The 13,961-nt window shown below is 44.3% G+C and overlaps 1 protein-coding gene across 7 annotated transcripts in view; it reads right to left on the bottom strand.

Moving 5' to 3' along the window:
* Positions 1-13,961, bottom strand: part of DNAH9 (dynein axonemal heavy chain 9) — a 1,014,643-nt gene that overhangs the window by 537,349 nt on the left and 463,333 nt on the right. For 5 of the 7 annotated variants that reach the window (XM_063960955.1, XM_063960958.1, XM_063960957.1 and 2 more), the window contains exons 32-34: positions 8,607-8,894; positions 6,198-6,408; positions 4,466-4,593 (exon numbers count right to left, since the gene is read on the bottom strand). In XM_063960955.1, the coding sequence (XP_063817025.1) occupies positions 4,466-4,593; positions 6,198-6,408; positions 8,607-8,894 (627 nt within the window). The other 2 variants (XM_063960961.1, XM_063960960.1) reach the window with 2 other exon arrangements.

Genomic DNA, 13,961 nt, shown 5'->3' with positions numbered 1-13,961 from the left:
CTTCACAAATTTGTTCAGTGCCTTGAGGTTGAGAATGGGCCGGGAGGACCCATTCGGTTTCGGGACTAGAAACAGCAGAGAATAGTACCCCCGGCCCCTCTGTGCAAGAGGCACCTGTACTACGACTCCTGTATCCAGGAGGGTCTGTACCACTGAATGCAGAGTGTTTGCCTTTGTCTGGTCCGACGGGACGTCTGTCTGGCAAAATCGATGAGGGGGTCGGTTTTTGAAGGCTATGGCGTAACCTCGAGTGACGACTTCCCGTACCCAGGCATCTGAAGTTGTCTTCAACCATTCCTGGGTATACCCTAGAAGCCGGCCCTCCACCCTGGGATCCCCCAGGGAGAGGCCCGCAACGTCATGCAGCAGGATTATCGGTCTTGGCTGCTGGCTGACGGGCAGCCCAGGCTCTTTTGGGCTTCGGCTTACCAGGTTTGGAAGTGCGGGCCTGCTTATGGTACGCCTGATCTTTTGCTTTACCTGAAGGACGAAAGGGGCAAAAGGACGTGCCTTTGGCCTTCGACACAGAAGGAGCTGTATTAGGCAGACAGGCAGTTTTGGCAGTAGCCAAGTCAGCTACTATCTTATTTAAGTCCTCCCCAAACAGAATATCCCCCTTGAAAGGGAGTACCTCCAGAGTTTTTCTAGAGTCCAGATCCACAGACCAGGATCTCAGCCACAATATCCTGTGAGCCAGGACTGACGTAGTAGAGGCCTTGGCTGCTAGGATACCGGCATCAGAAGTCGCCTCTTTAATATAGCGAGAAGCTGTGACAATATATGACAAGCGTTGTCTAGCATTGTCAGAGGAGATTTCAGCCTCTAACTCCAAGGCCCATGCTTCAATAGCCTCTGCCGCCCATGTAGCTGTAATAGTGGGCCTTTGTGCAGCACCTGTGAGGGTGTAAATCGCTTTTAGACAACCCTCGAATCGTTTATCCGTAGGCTCTTTTAGAGACGTGACGGTAGTGACAGGTAGAGCTGAGGAAATCACCATCCTAGCCACATGTGCAAATTCTTAGACAGCTCTGGCGCGAGGGGATAGCGAGCCAGAATCTTCTTTTGAGGCACAAACTTCGTACCCCGGGCTTTGCCAGGGTTCCTGACGTATATCCACTAGGTGGTCAGAGTGATGTAAAACTTGTTTAATCACCTTCTGACGCTTGAACCTATCTAATTTCTTAGGAGGAACGGATGGCTCGGGATCATCCGTAATCTGCAGAATTAACTTAATAGCCTCCAAAAGATCAGGAACATCCACATGTGAACTACCCTCCCCATCAGCCGTATCTGAGTCAGAACCTGTGGGGTCAGTGTATGTGCTGTCTTCATCAGACGAGGTGTCAGTGACAGCAGTGGATTGTGAGGAGACGAGCGCTCGCTTAGAGGACCTCTTGGACTTAGGCGAGCGTTGGTCAGACTTTTTAGTAGTCAGGGACCGGTTCAACTTCTTTAATTGAGCAGATAAATCGTCCGCCCACGGCGGGTTAGCTGCAGGGACCACATACGGTTGTACCGGCATTGGGGGTCCCATAGGGGGTGTTAGTTTATGAACTAGCGTATGCAGAAGTGTGGAAAAAGTGGCCCACGAAGGGTCAGTATGTGCCTCCGTTGCCACAGTCCCACTGGGGGGCAAGGAGCCCCCAGAACCAGAGCCCACAGCGGCTATATTCTCCCCATATGTGCCTGTGGCTTCAGCAACACCAGCAGTGTGTTCCACCCCAGAACCGTTACCCTCAGAAGCAGACATGATATAACTTGCAGTATAAGGTAACACAGTACAATTATTAGCAGCACTATATCCCTAAACCCAAACCCCTGCGCAGTGTAGTCAGCACCAGCAGAGATAAAGGAGAGATATGGTGACTAAATCACAGAGAAAAATACGTAATACAGTATATCTTTGTGAAAATCCTATATTAAATAACACCTAACGCACCCTCAGGTTATAGAATATAGGGATAGCAAATTGAGTGAAAGACACGAGATGGACACCACTCAGCTATCAATGCACACACAAATAGTCACAGTTTGTACAATGCAGAGGTTATTACAGACAATAATACTGCACTGGACTAGCTTACACAGCTATATAGTCAATAATAACACTACACAGTAAGAAACTGGATGTATATCACAGGGTAATTGTACTAGTATAAACCCCTGACTAAATGCACTCTTTCTTACTAACACTGACTAAAAAGGCAGGTAGAATACTTAAGTGTCATGTAAAGTCACAGCACTGACAACCAGGCGGCTTTACATAGGAGGATTTGCCCAAGCAGTCCCAGGAACAGTGAGCTGAGGAGTAATGGCGACACAGACACTGACAGGGAGTGAGGAAAGACAGAGATGCAGCTCCAGGGCGGGACATTTGCTGGAAATGGCTCCCTGGGGCTGGGGGAGGGGCTTCAGGTCTAAGCCTTATCCCCCTTGCTGGCAAAACCACCGGGTACTGTGGGCGATATTAAAATCGGTTTTAAGAGAAAACCTGACCTGCGCCCATGCCCTGGTGATCTAGTGGGATCGCCTGTATCCACAGTGTCCACCACCAGCACGCGCGGCCCGCCTCCCACTGACCGCGCCGGATCGCGATAAAGACCGGATCCCGCGAGCGGGACCCACTTACCACCTCCCGAAGCGCGGCCACGCGATCCTGGAGAGCCCCAGCCGTGTGTGCCTAACGTGAAGTAAACCGGAGCCTCTGCTGTAGGTACCCGGCAACCAGGGCTCGGGAGTGTACAGCGCCGCTGGGGAGAGCTGGAGCTGCAGCAGAGAATGTCAGAAGACATTTACCCCTGCTGCTGCCCTTGAAGTCTTCACTTTTTACCTCATAAAAAGCTTTTCTTAGGGCTGCTTGGAGCAGCCCCTCTGTTAAGTGCCTGCTTACTGCAGCACCAACTGACAAACTGAGCACCTGAGGCGGAGTTATAGAGGAGGCGGCGCTGTGCATTCTGGGAACAGTCAAAGCTTTGAGCCTGTTGGTGCCTCGGATCAAGATCCTACTCTACACCCCATTGTCCAGACTTGTGGAGCCCAGTGTACCCCGCAGCAGAAATAGGGGATTTTCGCAAATTTTTGATCCCCCCTATCCAATTAGCTCGCACAAAAAGTAAACTTTTATTGAGCAAAAATACATAGGTCCCGCAAAAAGATGTGGACCTTTGTATTTTTGCGGCATTTATTGCGGATAAAACGCGCACTTATCGTGGCTTATGCTTCGCTTTGTACCCAATAAATGCCGGGCGGATAAGCACCAGCATCGGGGCTAATTGGATAGCTCCTGGCGAATCCATTATCCGCACTAAATTACTGCAGATAATTGGATACCCCTAATAGTGATAATGAAAACTCCCAACACTGACTTCTATAAGAACAGACCCACAGTATGCCTGTGTTGAAGCTCTGCAGTGCCTTGACAACGAGCACAGAATGGTTTCATAAACAGTAAAGAAAAAAACAAGTGTCAAACATATGGATTGTCAAGCAACCGTAAAGCCTGAAGAGGTAAAGCATAAAGGGAAAGAAATTAAAGCAGCTACTGGATCAACACTATGGACATTTTAAACTGGATCTTTTTAGTTTTACATTTAAAAAATGTGCTTTTTTTACAATACTTATTGCAGGGCTAAATTATGAAATGAAAGAGGCAACCTTTAACATGTCTCAGTCTACAGTATGTTCTATGGGGATGTAGTTATGTGACCGGTGGTCAGGAGACCGCCGGTCACAATACCTCCTCCCACATCCCGCACCCTCACAATCCCGATAGTCAACATGCCGACCAACAGGTACTATTCCCACACGTGGTTGTCCACGACACCCATAGAGTGGTGGTCGCCACCGAGCCCACAGCGTGGCGAGCGCAGCAACCTCGCAAAGGGTCTTGTTTCGCTCGCCCCCCCTCCGGCATTCCGCTGCCAGGATGCCAGCATTGGTATGCTGACTGGCGGTCTCCTGACCGCCAGTCACGCATACCAAACCTATTCTACGATATAAGAATCCTGTGTAATGACCAGCATATCACAAAGCAATACATTGTATTTTTCCTCAGGAATCTATTAGACTTTGTGAATAATACACAAAAGTGAAGTTAGGGAAAATAATTAAGTGTTAAGTGCTTTATGAGGTACTTTTGAGGATAAACACTACAAACCGGTTGCATAAAGGCTAATATGTTGCAGAGACACTGCCTTAAGCTCTTGCACCGTTTATTTGTCATTATATAGAAAAGTTTTTGTTGTCATACATAAGATTTTAGTTTGTACTGAGATAACACTAAAAGACATAAACAAAATGGTTTTTATGACTAACCATTTTATGAATGTCATGTGATTGCTGCTACAAGATGGCTCCTTGTACCTGGTCAGTGAGGCATTACCATTGACCTTGCCACAGAAATTGTGCTAGGAGAGAGAGAAGAACATTTCTATATAAACGCTTATTACGAATCTCTCTCACGTACCTTATTATCATCCATGACGGTATTTAAGGACTCAATCCACATTGGATCAATATCTCCATCAAGGACTATCCACTTGGGTCCATCATGTGTAACGTTGGCCAGGTCACGCATGATTGAGGAAAACAGACCTTCAACACAGACAGAATAATAATCACAGGCTCAAATTTTTTGTCTATTTATTAGGGATGCGGTCAAGATGCCGCCGGCCGGAATCCCGGCGGTCGAAATACCGACGCCGGAATCCCGACCGCAACAATCCCGACATATTCTCCCTCCGTGGGTGTCCACGACACCCATAGAGGGAGAATATAATAGTGTGCCGAGCGTAGCGAGGCACCGTGCCCGCAGCGTGGCGAGCGAAGCGAGCCCGCAAGGGGCTGCGTTCCGCTCACCACCCCTGTCGGGATTGTGTGGTCGGGATTCCGGCGTCGGTATTTTGACCGCCGGGATTCCGACCGGCGGCATTTAGTACTGATCCCATGTATTAAGATGTGTTATCCAAATTAGGACACGAGATCTCCTTTACATTATCCTGTGTATCAGAGAAGGAAAATATAATGGAGCCGATTGCTGAGTCAGGCATACACTCACGTAAAATATGCAAAGTTGTACTGTGCGTGCCCACAGAAATAGCTGTACATGTACATCTGTATACAGAACTGACACTTGCAACTCCTAACACTTAATGGAGTATAAAGTTGAAGGGAATGGGGACAAAGAAGTGGCTGCTTCTATTGGCGGTAGCCGGACTACAAAGTCCTTACCTGGTGTACACTCATGTGTCCGAATGTGCAAGGACTGAGATGTCCACTTTCAGCATAAGTACATGCTGTAATATCAATGAGTGCGTCTTTAAATGCACCATTGCGGATGCATTTTGTTCCATTGCATATGGCCTCCTATGTGATCTGTTCAGCATCTGTGTATGCAATCACTTTCAGCAACATGCCTGCGACAGTACCATAACACACCCGTACAAGGGACCATCTCCATGCGTGCACTAAGCCACCTCCCTGTCACTGCACAGGAATGCCCACTACATTTTCAATACAGTTCTCCATGCATCTGAAATTGTAACTGTGACCCTGTACAGACATAGGGGCAGAAGTACTAAGCTTAGGAGAGTGACAAAGTGGACAGGGATAAAGTATCAGCCAATCAGCTCCTAAGTGCCATGTTACAGGCTGTGTTTGAAAATAACAGTTAATAGTAGACTGGTTAGAAGTTTATCTCTCTCCACTTTATCACTCTCCAAGGCTTAGTACATCTGCCCCATAATCAGGATGCATGGGTGTGTGACTATGACGCATGCAGAGTAACAAAAATATTGCTACACTGCGTCTGACATTGGCAGTACATTCACCTCTGAATCAGGCCAAATACCACGCTGATTTATTGAAGATTTTTCATTTAAATTAAATGTGAATGTGTTTTTCGCAAGTAACACAAATGTCAACAATCACACTGTGACTATGTCATGAAGCCCACTAAGAACCTTTGCAATCTGAATGGCCATTTGCAGTATGTAGTACTTATCCATGTGTATCAAGTTCCTATAGTCTTATAGATTGTAAGCTTGCAAGCAGGGCCCTCCAATCTCTGTCTGTCAGCCTGTTAGTACCCAGTCTTCAATTATTATGGTTTTGTTCCCAATTGTAAAATGCTAGTGCAATATGCTGGCACTATATAAATAATTGTTAATAAACAAACAAACAAATTAATAAATAAATACCGTCTTTCCACTCTCTGGTGGCTGGGTTAATGATACCAAACAGCTCATCATTGGTGACAGCTTTGGGATTAAGGTCAGTCCACACAGGCCGTCTCTTCATGATTTGGTAGGTTTTATTTAGGGACTTCAGGACTTGAGATTTTCCAGTGCCTGCATTGCCAACAATGAAAACTGAGTGTCGGACAGCCAACAGTTCTTCCAACTGGACCACCTACAATGAAGAAAAGGCATTACTTTACCCCCTATTCACTTATGTCCCAGAGGTGTTTTCTCTCTGGCTAAAATTAGTTTTTCCTGGAAATACATTGAAAAAGAACAGAAGGATTCATTGTATGCAGGGGCGATTTAAGAGAGGAGGAGGTGCGTGTGCAGCCTGGTCCATTCAGGCCCCCTCCTTTCTGCCGGGAGCGCTGTAGAGTCTGAACACTAGAGGGCTCAGACTCTACTGCGTATGCGCAGATCTCTGGGAAAATGGCACGGCGGCCATTTCCCCAGTGATTTCTCTACTGTGCATGCACAGAACTCCGTGAAAATGGCCGCTGTGCAATTTTTACAAAGTTTTAACAGTGCCGGTGACGTTGGTGCGGGACTCTGGCAGTGTGTGCGGTGTGGGCAACACTGCACCAGTTATAGATACACCAGTGACTGTATATGGTTATTATAGTTGGAGATTATGCACACTGTCCTTTTTAGGCATCTGTAACAAAGTTTTAAAAATCCATAGCGCCACAAGTAGCTTTAATGAAAACAAAACATTTCTTTATACTCAAGCCTATCGTTGCCTTATAAACTTTTCTTTTTACTTCACTACTTTCCCAGCTCCTCCACTGTGAAGGACCAGGGTTACGCAGCCGAGGTAGTGCATACACTGCCCGATGCAGCTGATATATTTATATATGATGTATATCTGTAACGGGCAGACTATAATGATGCTGCACTATACACACCAGTACTGGAACGTGTACAGTAAGCTCAGCAGTCCACGCACAGCTCCCGGCCAGTCTGGGGGTAGAGGACACCAGTAACCACCAGCAGCTGGCCGGAGAAGTCTGTGCCTGGTCTGTGCATGGTGTGGGAGGGGCTAGCACAGGACCCTGCCCCTCCATCGGCGTGCAGTATATATAAAGTAGCTGAGCCAGATATCTGCCTCCTCCTCACCCGCATCATCTGCAGCACCGACCCCTCCTCCTCATCCCAGTCACTGCTGTATATTGATAATACTATAACTTGCATTACTAAAATGTAGCACACAGTGAGTGATATTAAAAGTAAACTCTGTTTTTAGTGAAATACAATTTAACAATTGTAAAAGTAACATTACAGGGGAATTCAATTGTTTTTAAGGTGCGACAATTAATGGGTGCCCATTGTTGCAATTCAATTGTTTTGGGTGACCTTTAATTATCGCGCCCAATTAGTCATGTTTTAGCCTCGTAAAATGGCTAAATACTCCAGGGGGTGCAAGCTGAAGCGTGACTACCGTGGCTAATGGACGTCTGATCGGAGCAACATTTGATAGCTCCAATTGACTCCCATTAGTTTAGATGCCTTAAAAACCAATTGAGTACCGCCCTAAATGTACAGATGTGTCCTCATAAGACTACATCAATACAACCCACAGCATGACATGCCTGGCACAAGTGAGGCACCAAAATGCATCTTAGCCACAACGTGACCGTGCAAATTCATTTAATATGTGACACTGTACTTTGGGTGTGACCAGGGGCGTTGAGTGGGGGGGGGGGGGGGGGGGGGGAGGTGGTACTATTACCCGGCCCAGGTCTGATGGAGGGGCCTGGTGGGGGCCCCCGTCCCCACCCCTCTTACCTGGCAGCTCAGCTCTTCTCCTCAGCACAGCACATGCTGCTATGTGCTGGGATGCCGTGTGTCCAGGGAGGTGCTTAAAAGCTATTATTTTTCTGTATTTTTTTTTTAAAGGTGCATGATTGCACCATGCTCCCTGAAAAGTACCTGGGACCAGCCAGGCTCTCTACTGCCCTGGGTGTGACCAAGTCTGTATACGGAGCACAAAGGAACAAGTATCTGAAAAAAGTTGCGGCTGCTACATTATAGCACCTCGTATACAGGATCAGAGACTCAGTCGCACACAGATATACCAGAGTCGCATATCGAATTAATCAGCACAGTCTTCTGTTGAGTCCTGGTGGCACAGTATTGCCACTAAGACAGATTTTCGGCAAAAAAGACACCCAAAGCTAGCAAAGTTTCACGGGACCTGGCGCACGAGAGGGGCTGGTGGCATAACTGCAGCAATGATGATTGAGGACACATCTGTACTGGCTGACTGTTGTATATAAATGTTGAAACATCCACTTTATCTGCATAATGTTAGTTTCACATGTCCTTAAGCCATGGTCCAATAAGAAATCCCATAGCTTAGACTTTTACCTTCAAAACAAAGTTGTCTTCAGCTTGTAATTTGAGGTCCAAAACAGCCTGCTTCACAAATGTTTCAAAGCCAAGATCTCTCTTCCTGGGCACATCCAATGCTGGGAAGAGGTCTCCAATCAGGCCCATGAACACAGGCATGTCATCTGTCACGATCTTGGGAATGTTGAAGTCACGCAGAGCTCTCATGAGGACCTGGTCTTCAGGGCGGTCAGGGTCTCCTCTCTTCAGGGAGCCAGCTACCACCAACACAGATTTGATGGCTCTCAAGCCCCAATCATAATGGTCCTGCAATGGATAACAACAGGTAGCTTAGAGTCACGAATGTTTAAAGTTAAGCTATAGTAGAAGCTTTAGCTCAAAAGGTTTATATTTTGCGTTTTTATGCTTCCGAAGGTATCACTGCTATTTTCTGCAAAGATACTAGTTCCAGTGTTTAAATACTTTACTTCTGTCCATCTGACAGAGAAAAATGCTTACTTATATTGCAATTTACCAATAACTGTCCTGCTGACAGTGTAGTTTCAGGTGGCCGAAGAATGGCATATGTATTTCCTCTCTGTGCAAAAAGCAGGGAACTATATGATAACTACAGATTAATGACTCTTGCTAAAATAGTAGTATATGTAAAAAGTCTATCAGATTATTGTTACTTTTTTATGGTAACTAGTGATTAGGATGATGTGTGACAATAGGGTTTAGGATTTCCTTCAAGGATGGTGGAATGTTTATATTCGGCTAACAGATAGGAGACAGAATTTTGTAGTCAATTACATAAAATCATTAGAAGGGCACATTACCACTAAAGTACCTCAGGAATAAGAGCTTGAGTCTTGATTTGTGTAGTATATTTATTAGCAATTTTACTATAGGGATGTGTCCTGGTGGTCGGGATGCCGGCGGTCATGTGACCGATGCCAGAATCCGACACTGTTCAGGACTCCGGCACTATAGACCTTCAAGAGAAGGTAAGCAATTTGCCCAGGTGACACAAAGGTTGTTAACAAAAATGATAGGCCAAAGAGAGTTGAGTTAACTGTAGAATGCAGTGGTTAGCATTACTGCCTTATGGCCCTGCGGTCATGAATTCAATCCCTGAACAAGGCACTATCTGTGAGGAGTCTGTATGTTCTTTCCGTGTTTGTGTGGTTTTCCTACAAGCGTTCCAGTTTCCACCCACACTCCATAAACATAAAGGTATGTTGTTGGCATCTGACAAAAAAATTAATTCTAATGTTGATCCATGTTATAGGTAAAATGGATTGAAAGTTCCACTGGGGCAGGGACTGATGTGAATGACAGAAATATTCTCTCTATATGTGTATGCAACATAAAAACAAATAGATAATATTGGCTTTTAGAAACTGAGGCGCGGATGAAGTATCTGAAGACCAGTGCCATTTTTTATTATAGTTATTTATTAAACAGGAAAGAAAAACATTTGTCTTTCGAAAAACCTCTTTATTTTTTTCTCCTAGCCCTATTCCTACAACGTGTTCCCAGAGAAGGATGATTCAGTGAAAACATCCGGTATAAGATTTTGTGCTAGCAGCATTCTCCCTCAGTTTCCGGCTGGCTTCCACTCAACGGCGTAGCTACCTTAGGTTCAGGCAGTGCAGCTGCTATGGGGCCCAGAGCTGAGAGGGGCCCACCTTCCCTGTCAAACTTACATTCGGCATTGGGTGGTACGTAGGGGTCTTTTCAAACTTTTTCCTTGGGGCCTGCAATATATCTAGGTATGCCCCTGGACTTGCACATTGTAGTGTGGTATAAAATTAACTGGAGGGCATTTTAATGTTATATAATATGAACTGGGGCACTGTAATGAGGCACAATATGAATGGGGAGCACTATATATCATAATGTGAATTGGGGGTACTGTGTGGCATAATGTGTACTGGCAGCTCTGAAATGTGACATAGGGTGAACGTAAGTACTACAGCGATTCATAAAAGAAACTAGGGCACGACTATGGTGCATAATATTAAATAAGGCTCTACTATGGTTCAGAAAATAAACTAAAGGGCACTATTACAGGGCATTCAATTAACAACTGCTGCAGAGAAGTGTCTCTCTAGAAGCATTGGGACAGGGCGACCCTTCAAAATGTTGCTATGGGGCCCACAAAGTTCTGGCTACGCCCCTGCTTCCACTTCTGTATATCACCACTACAGGCCCTCTAGACCAGTGGTTCTCAAACTTGGTCCTCAAGGACCCCCAACAGTTCACGTTTTCCAGGTCACCTACGCCTAGCATGACTCACTGACACATTTTAAAAGATCCGCAGACGGAGCAAATTTATTTAACTTGTGATTCTGGGCAGAGACCTGGAAAACATGAACTGTTGGGGGCTCTTGAAGACCAAGTTTGGGAACCACTGCTCTAGATCAATAAGGTAGAGATCAAATATTGTTAAATATTAACCAAATTCTTCTGCTCAAAACAAGTGAAATTGTAGGATGACCTTCATATATGACTCCCTTTCCCGCTTTCTTATGCAATTAACTTCAAAATGTCCCGTGTGCATGGAATTAAGTATCTTCTGTCGTGGAACAAATGTTATCTTAAATATTCATGTTTACAGATATATTAGGATTTGTTACTAGGATTTTTGTATTGTTAAGGTTTTGTTACCCTATAAAAGCTGAAATTCTACAAAATGCATACTGCAGACAAAAGGCATTGGGATTATTCTGGCAGCCAACAGGTTAAATCAGGCAATAGAGTGTAAATGTCTATAAAATGCTTTGCACGACAAAGTTGCTCAGCCGTGCGATATAAATCTACTGATGCTCGGCTGCTGCAACCATTATTTTATACTCATCTTTAGTTTGGCTCCCTGTACAACTCAAACATTTTAAACTTCAAACAACCTTTAACCAACTATACTTGTAGCTCTCATAAAATGTCTCATTTAAATCAATAGGGCCTTTTGTCACATACAGTATTGTACTGGAGCAGCAGGGCTGGTCGCTTCAGTGAGCTACGGAGGAAGGATAGATTATTCTGCTTCGCTGCTAAATTACAATGTCACACACTGGCCTGGCAAATCAGGTTTGATACTGTAACCTTTATGTAGCAGGAGAGAAATGAGAGGAGTTACGGATTCAGCATTAAACCACAGGAATGACTGTCTGGCCAAGCATGTACTCAGTAAAGACTCTATTCAAGTGTGTTCTGCCAGGCTTGGCAATACACAAAGGACGCAGGATGCATTATCAGACCAGTGCGGACTTACAGTAGCTCATCAGCACTATATAAGTAGGGATGGGCAATTTTACAAAGAGATAGGGGAATGTAAGCGACATTCAAGGAGAGAGACATCAATATAGCATTACAGACAAAAAATGGATGCGATGGCAGGACCGGAGCCATGATTAGGCATGTCTAGGATACCTAATGTACTCAATGAGCAACATATTGTCACCCATTTACCGTTTTAATGCTTCTGCAATGTCCCCTCACCAGCTGTTGCTCCTCCATGTCTGTGATCGTCTAGGAGTATGGCAATTGGCCATTATGTTATAGCAGAGAATGTTATGACTACCTCCTACCTATTCTGGTAATAAACAGCAGGTTGTGAGGCACCAGTTCTGAGGGGGTGTGTGACACCTAAGTTACCCCCAGAGATAGCACTGACAGGCAAATAATTATAGTTGTTCTAAACAAAAACTAGTCTATTTTATAGCCTTTAACGTCATTTTAGAAAATTACTCATCGCATGGGTTTAATATTTGCCAGAACAACAATGTTTTTTTATTTTTTATATTATATTTACAACATGAGAAAATAAGATAAAAAAAATAGTATTTGAAAAGAGAGCTTTTAGAAACATAAAATTTTTAATGCAAACATGTCATTACAACAAATTCACAACAAATGTAAGACTACACTGAAGAAATGTTAGAAAGTTTTAAAAACAGCCAATGTGGCTAATTCAGGTTGGATCGCAGTGTGCGATCCAACCACAAAAAATTAGAAAAAGTTGCGGGCGCATGCTCAACGCTCGTCCTGCGCATGCGTCTGCATTTCCTGCGGGAGGAGGAGGCGGCAACGCTCCATTTCCAGGGCAGAGAAAGAGCATTGTGGGGGCCGGCAAACGGGGGGTGCGGCATGCATGGGGGCATCCTTAACTTCTGCTAGCAAGGAGAAATTGTGATGCGATCGCAATTTCTGCTTGTTGAAGAAGGGGGAAGTGGCGGTCAGCATGCTGGGCGGCCTTGCCCTGCAATTTTGTAATCCTTACTGAATTAGGCCCAATGTTCACTAAGAAATTGTTTTTCTTTTGTGAATTTCTCCATTAAATATGTATGACGTTACTTTAAAACAAATGTTTTAACAATAACATTGTTTTTGTAAACTCAGTCAACTATGTTAAATAAACATACATATATGGATATTTATAAACATTTACAAGCTTTCCACACCATACTTACTGTGTCAAACTCAGAAGCCATTCAGAACATCTTTCAAATTATTACAAAATACAATTGGACGTAGCACACAGCTAAGACAGGGTTAAAATTCTTGCCATGCCAGTAGTGTAAGCCCTAATTCATAGCACAGGGACAAGAAAGCCTGTGACAAGCTGGAATTAAGATTTAAGAAAACCACTTAACTAGCGCTTCTATTCGTTCAAAGGTTTGCTTATTCTTCTCAGACCATCTCCATCATTTGACATATGGAACAAAGAGGTAGGAAAGAGAATATAGTGTAATTCCGTTTTTTAATAACAAACAACAACATATAAACAATAAAATCCAGCGGTCTGTGCAAATGGCATAATAAACAGGTAAGCTTCTCAGTCACAGTAGATACAATGGAGGTTTACCAGATTTGATGGAACTGTGGTTTAGACAGTTCAAAATCAGCATATAGGTATGATAGAAATTTCCAATAGGTCACTCATATTCATCCCAAATGCTGTTCCTATACAGGTTCTCCTTCAGTGTATTGGACCTGAGACGCCTCCTTTCACCAGGTGCTGATTTTGAACTGTCTAAACCACAGTTCCATCAAATCTGGTAAACCTCCATTGTATCTACTGTGACTGAGAAGCTTACCTGTTTATTATGCCTTTTGCACAGACCGCTGGATTTTATTGTTTATATGTTGTTGTTTGTTATTAAAAAACGGAATTACACTATATTCTCTTTCCTACCTCTTTGTTCCATATGATGGAGATGGTCTGAGAAGAATAAGCAAACCTTTGAACGAATAGAAGCGCTAGTTAAGTGGTTTTCTTAAATCTTTGTTTATGTTTGCACTATTGGTGAGGGGTTAAGGACACCTCTAGAAGTCAACCACTGACAGGCTGCTTCTGGCGCACGACAAAATTCTTGTATTTTTTTCTCT

This window comes from Pseudophryne corroboree, chromosome 3 (genome assembly GCF_028390025.1).
Source record: "Pseudophryne corroboree isolate aPseCor3 chromosome 3, aPseCor3.hap2, whole genome shotgun sequence".
Classification (NCBI taxonomy): Eukaryota; Metazoa; Chordata; class Amphibia; order Anura; family Myobatrachidae; genus Pseudophryne; species Pseudophryne corroboree.
Note: the sequence above shows the minus strand (reverse complement) of the source record. Positions and strands in the feature narration are given on the sequence as shown.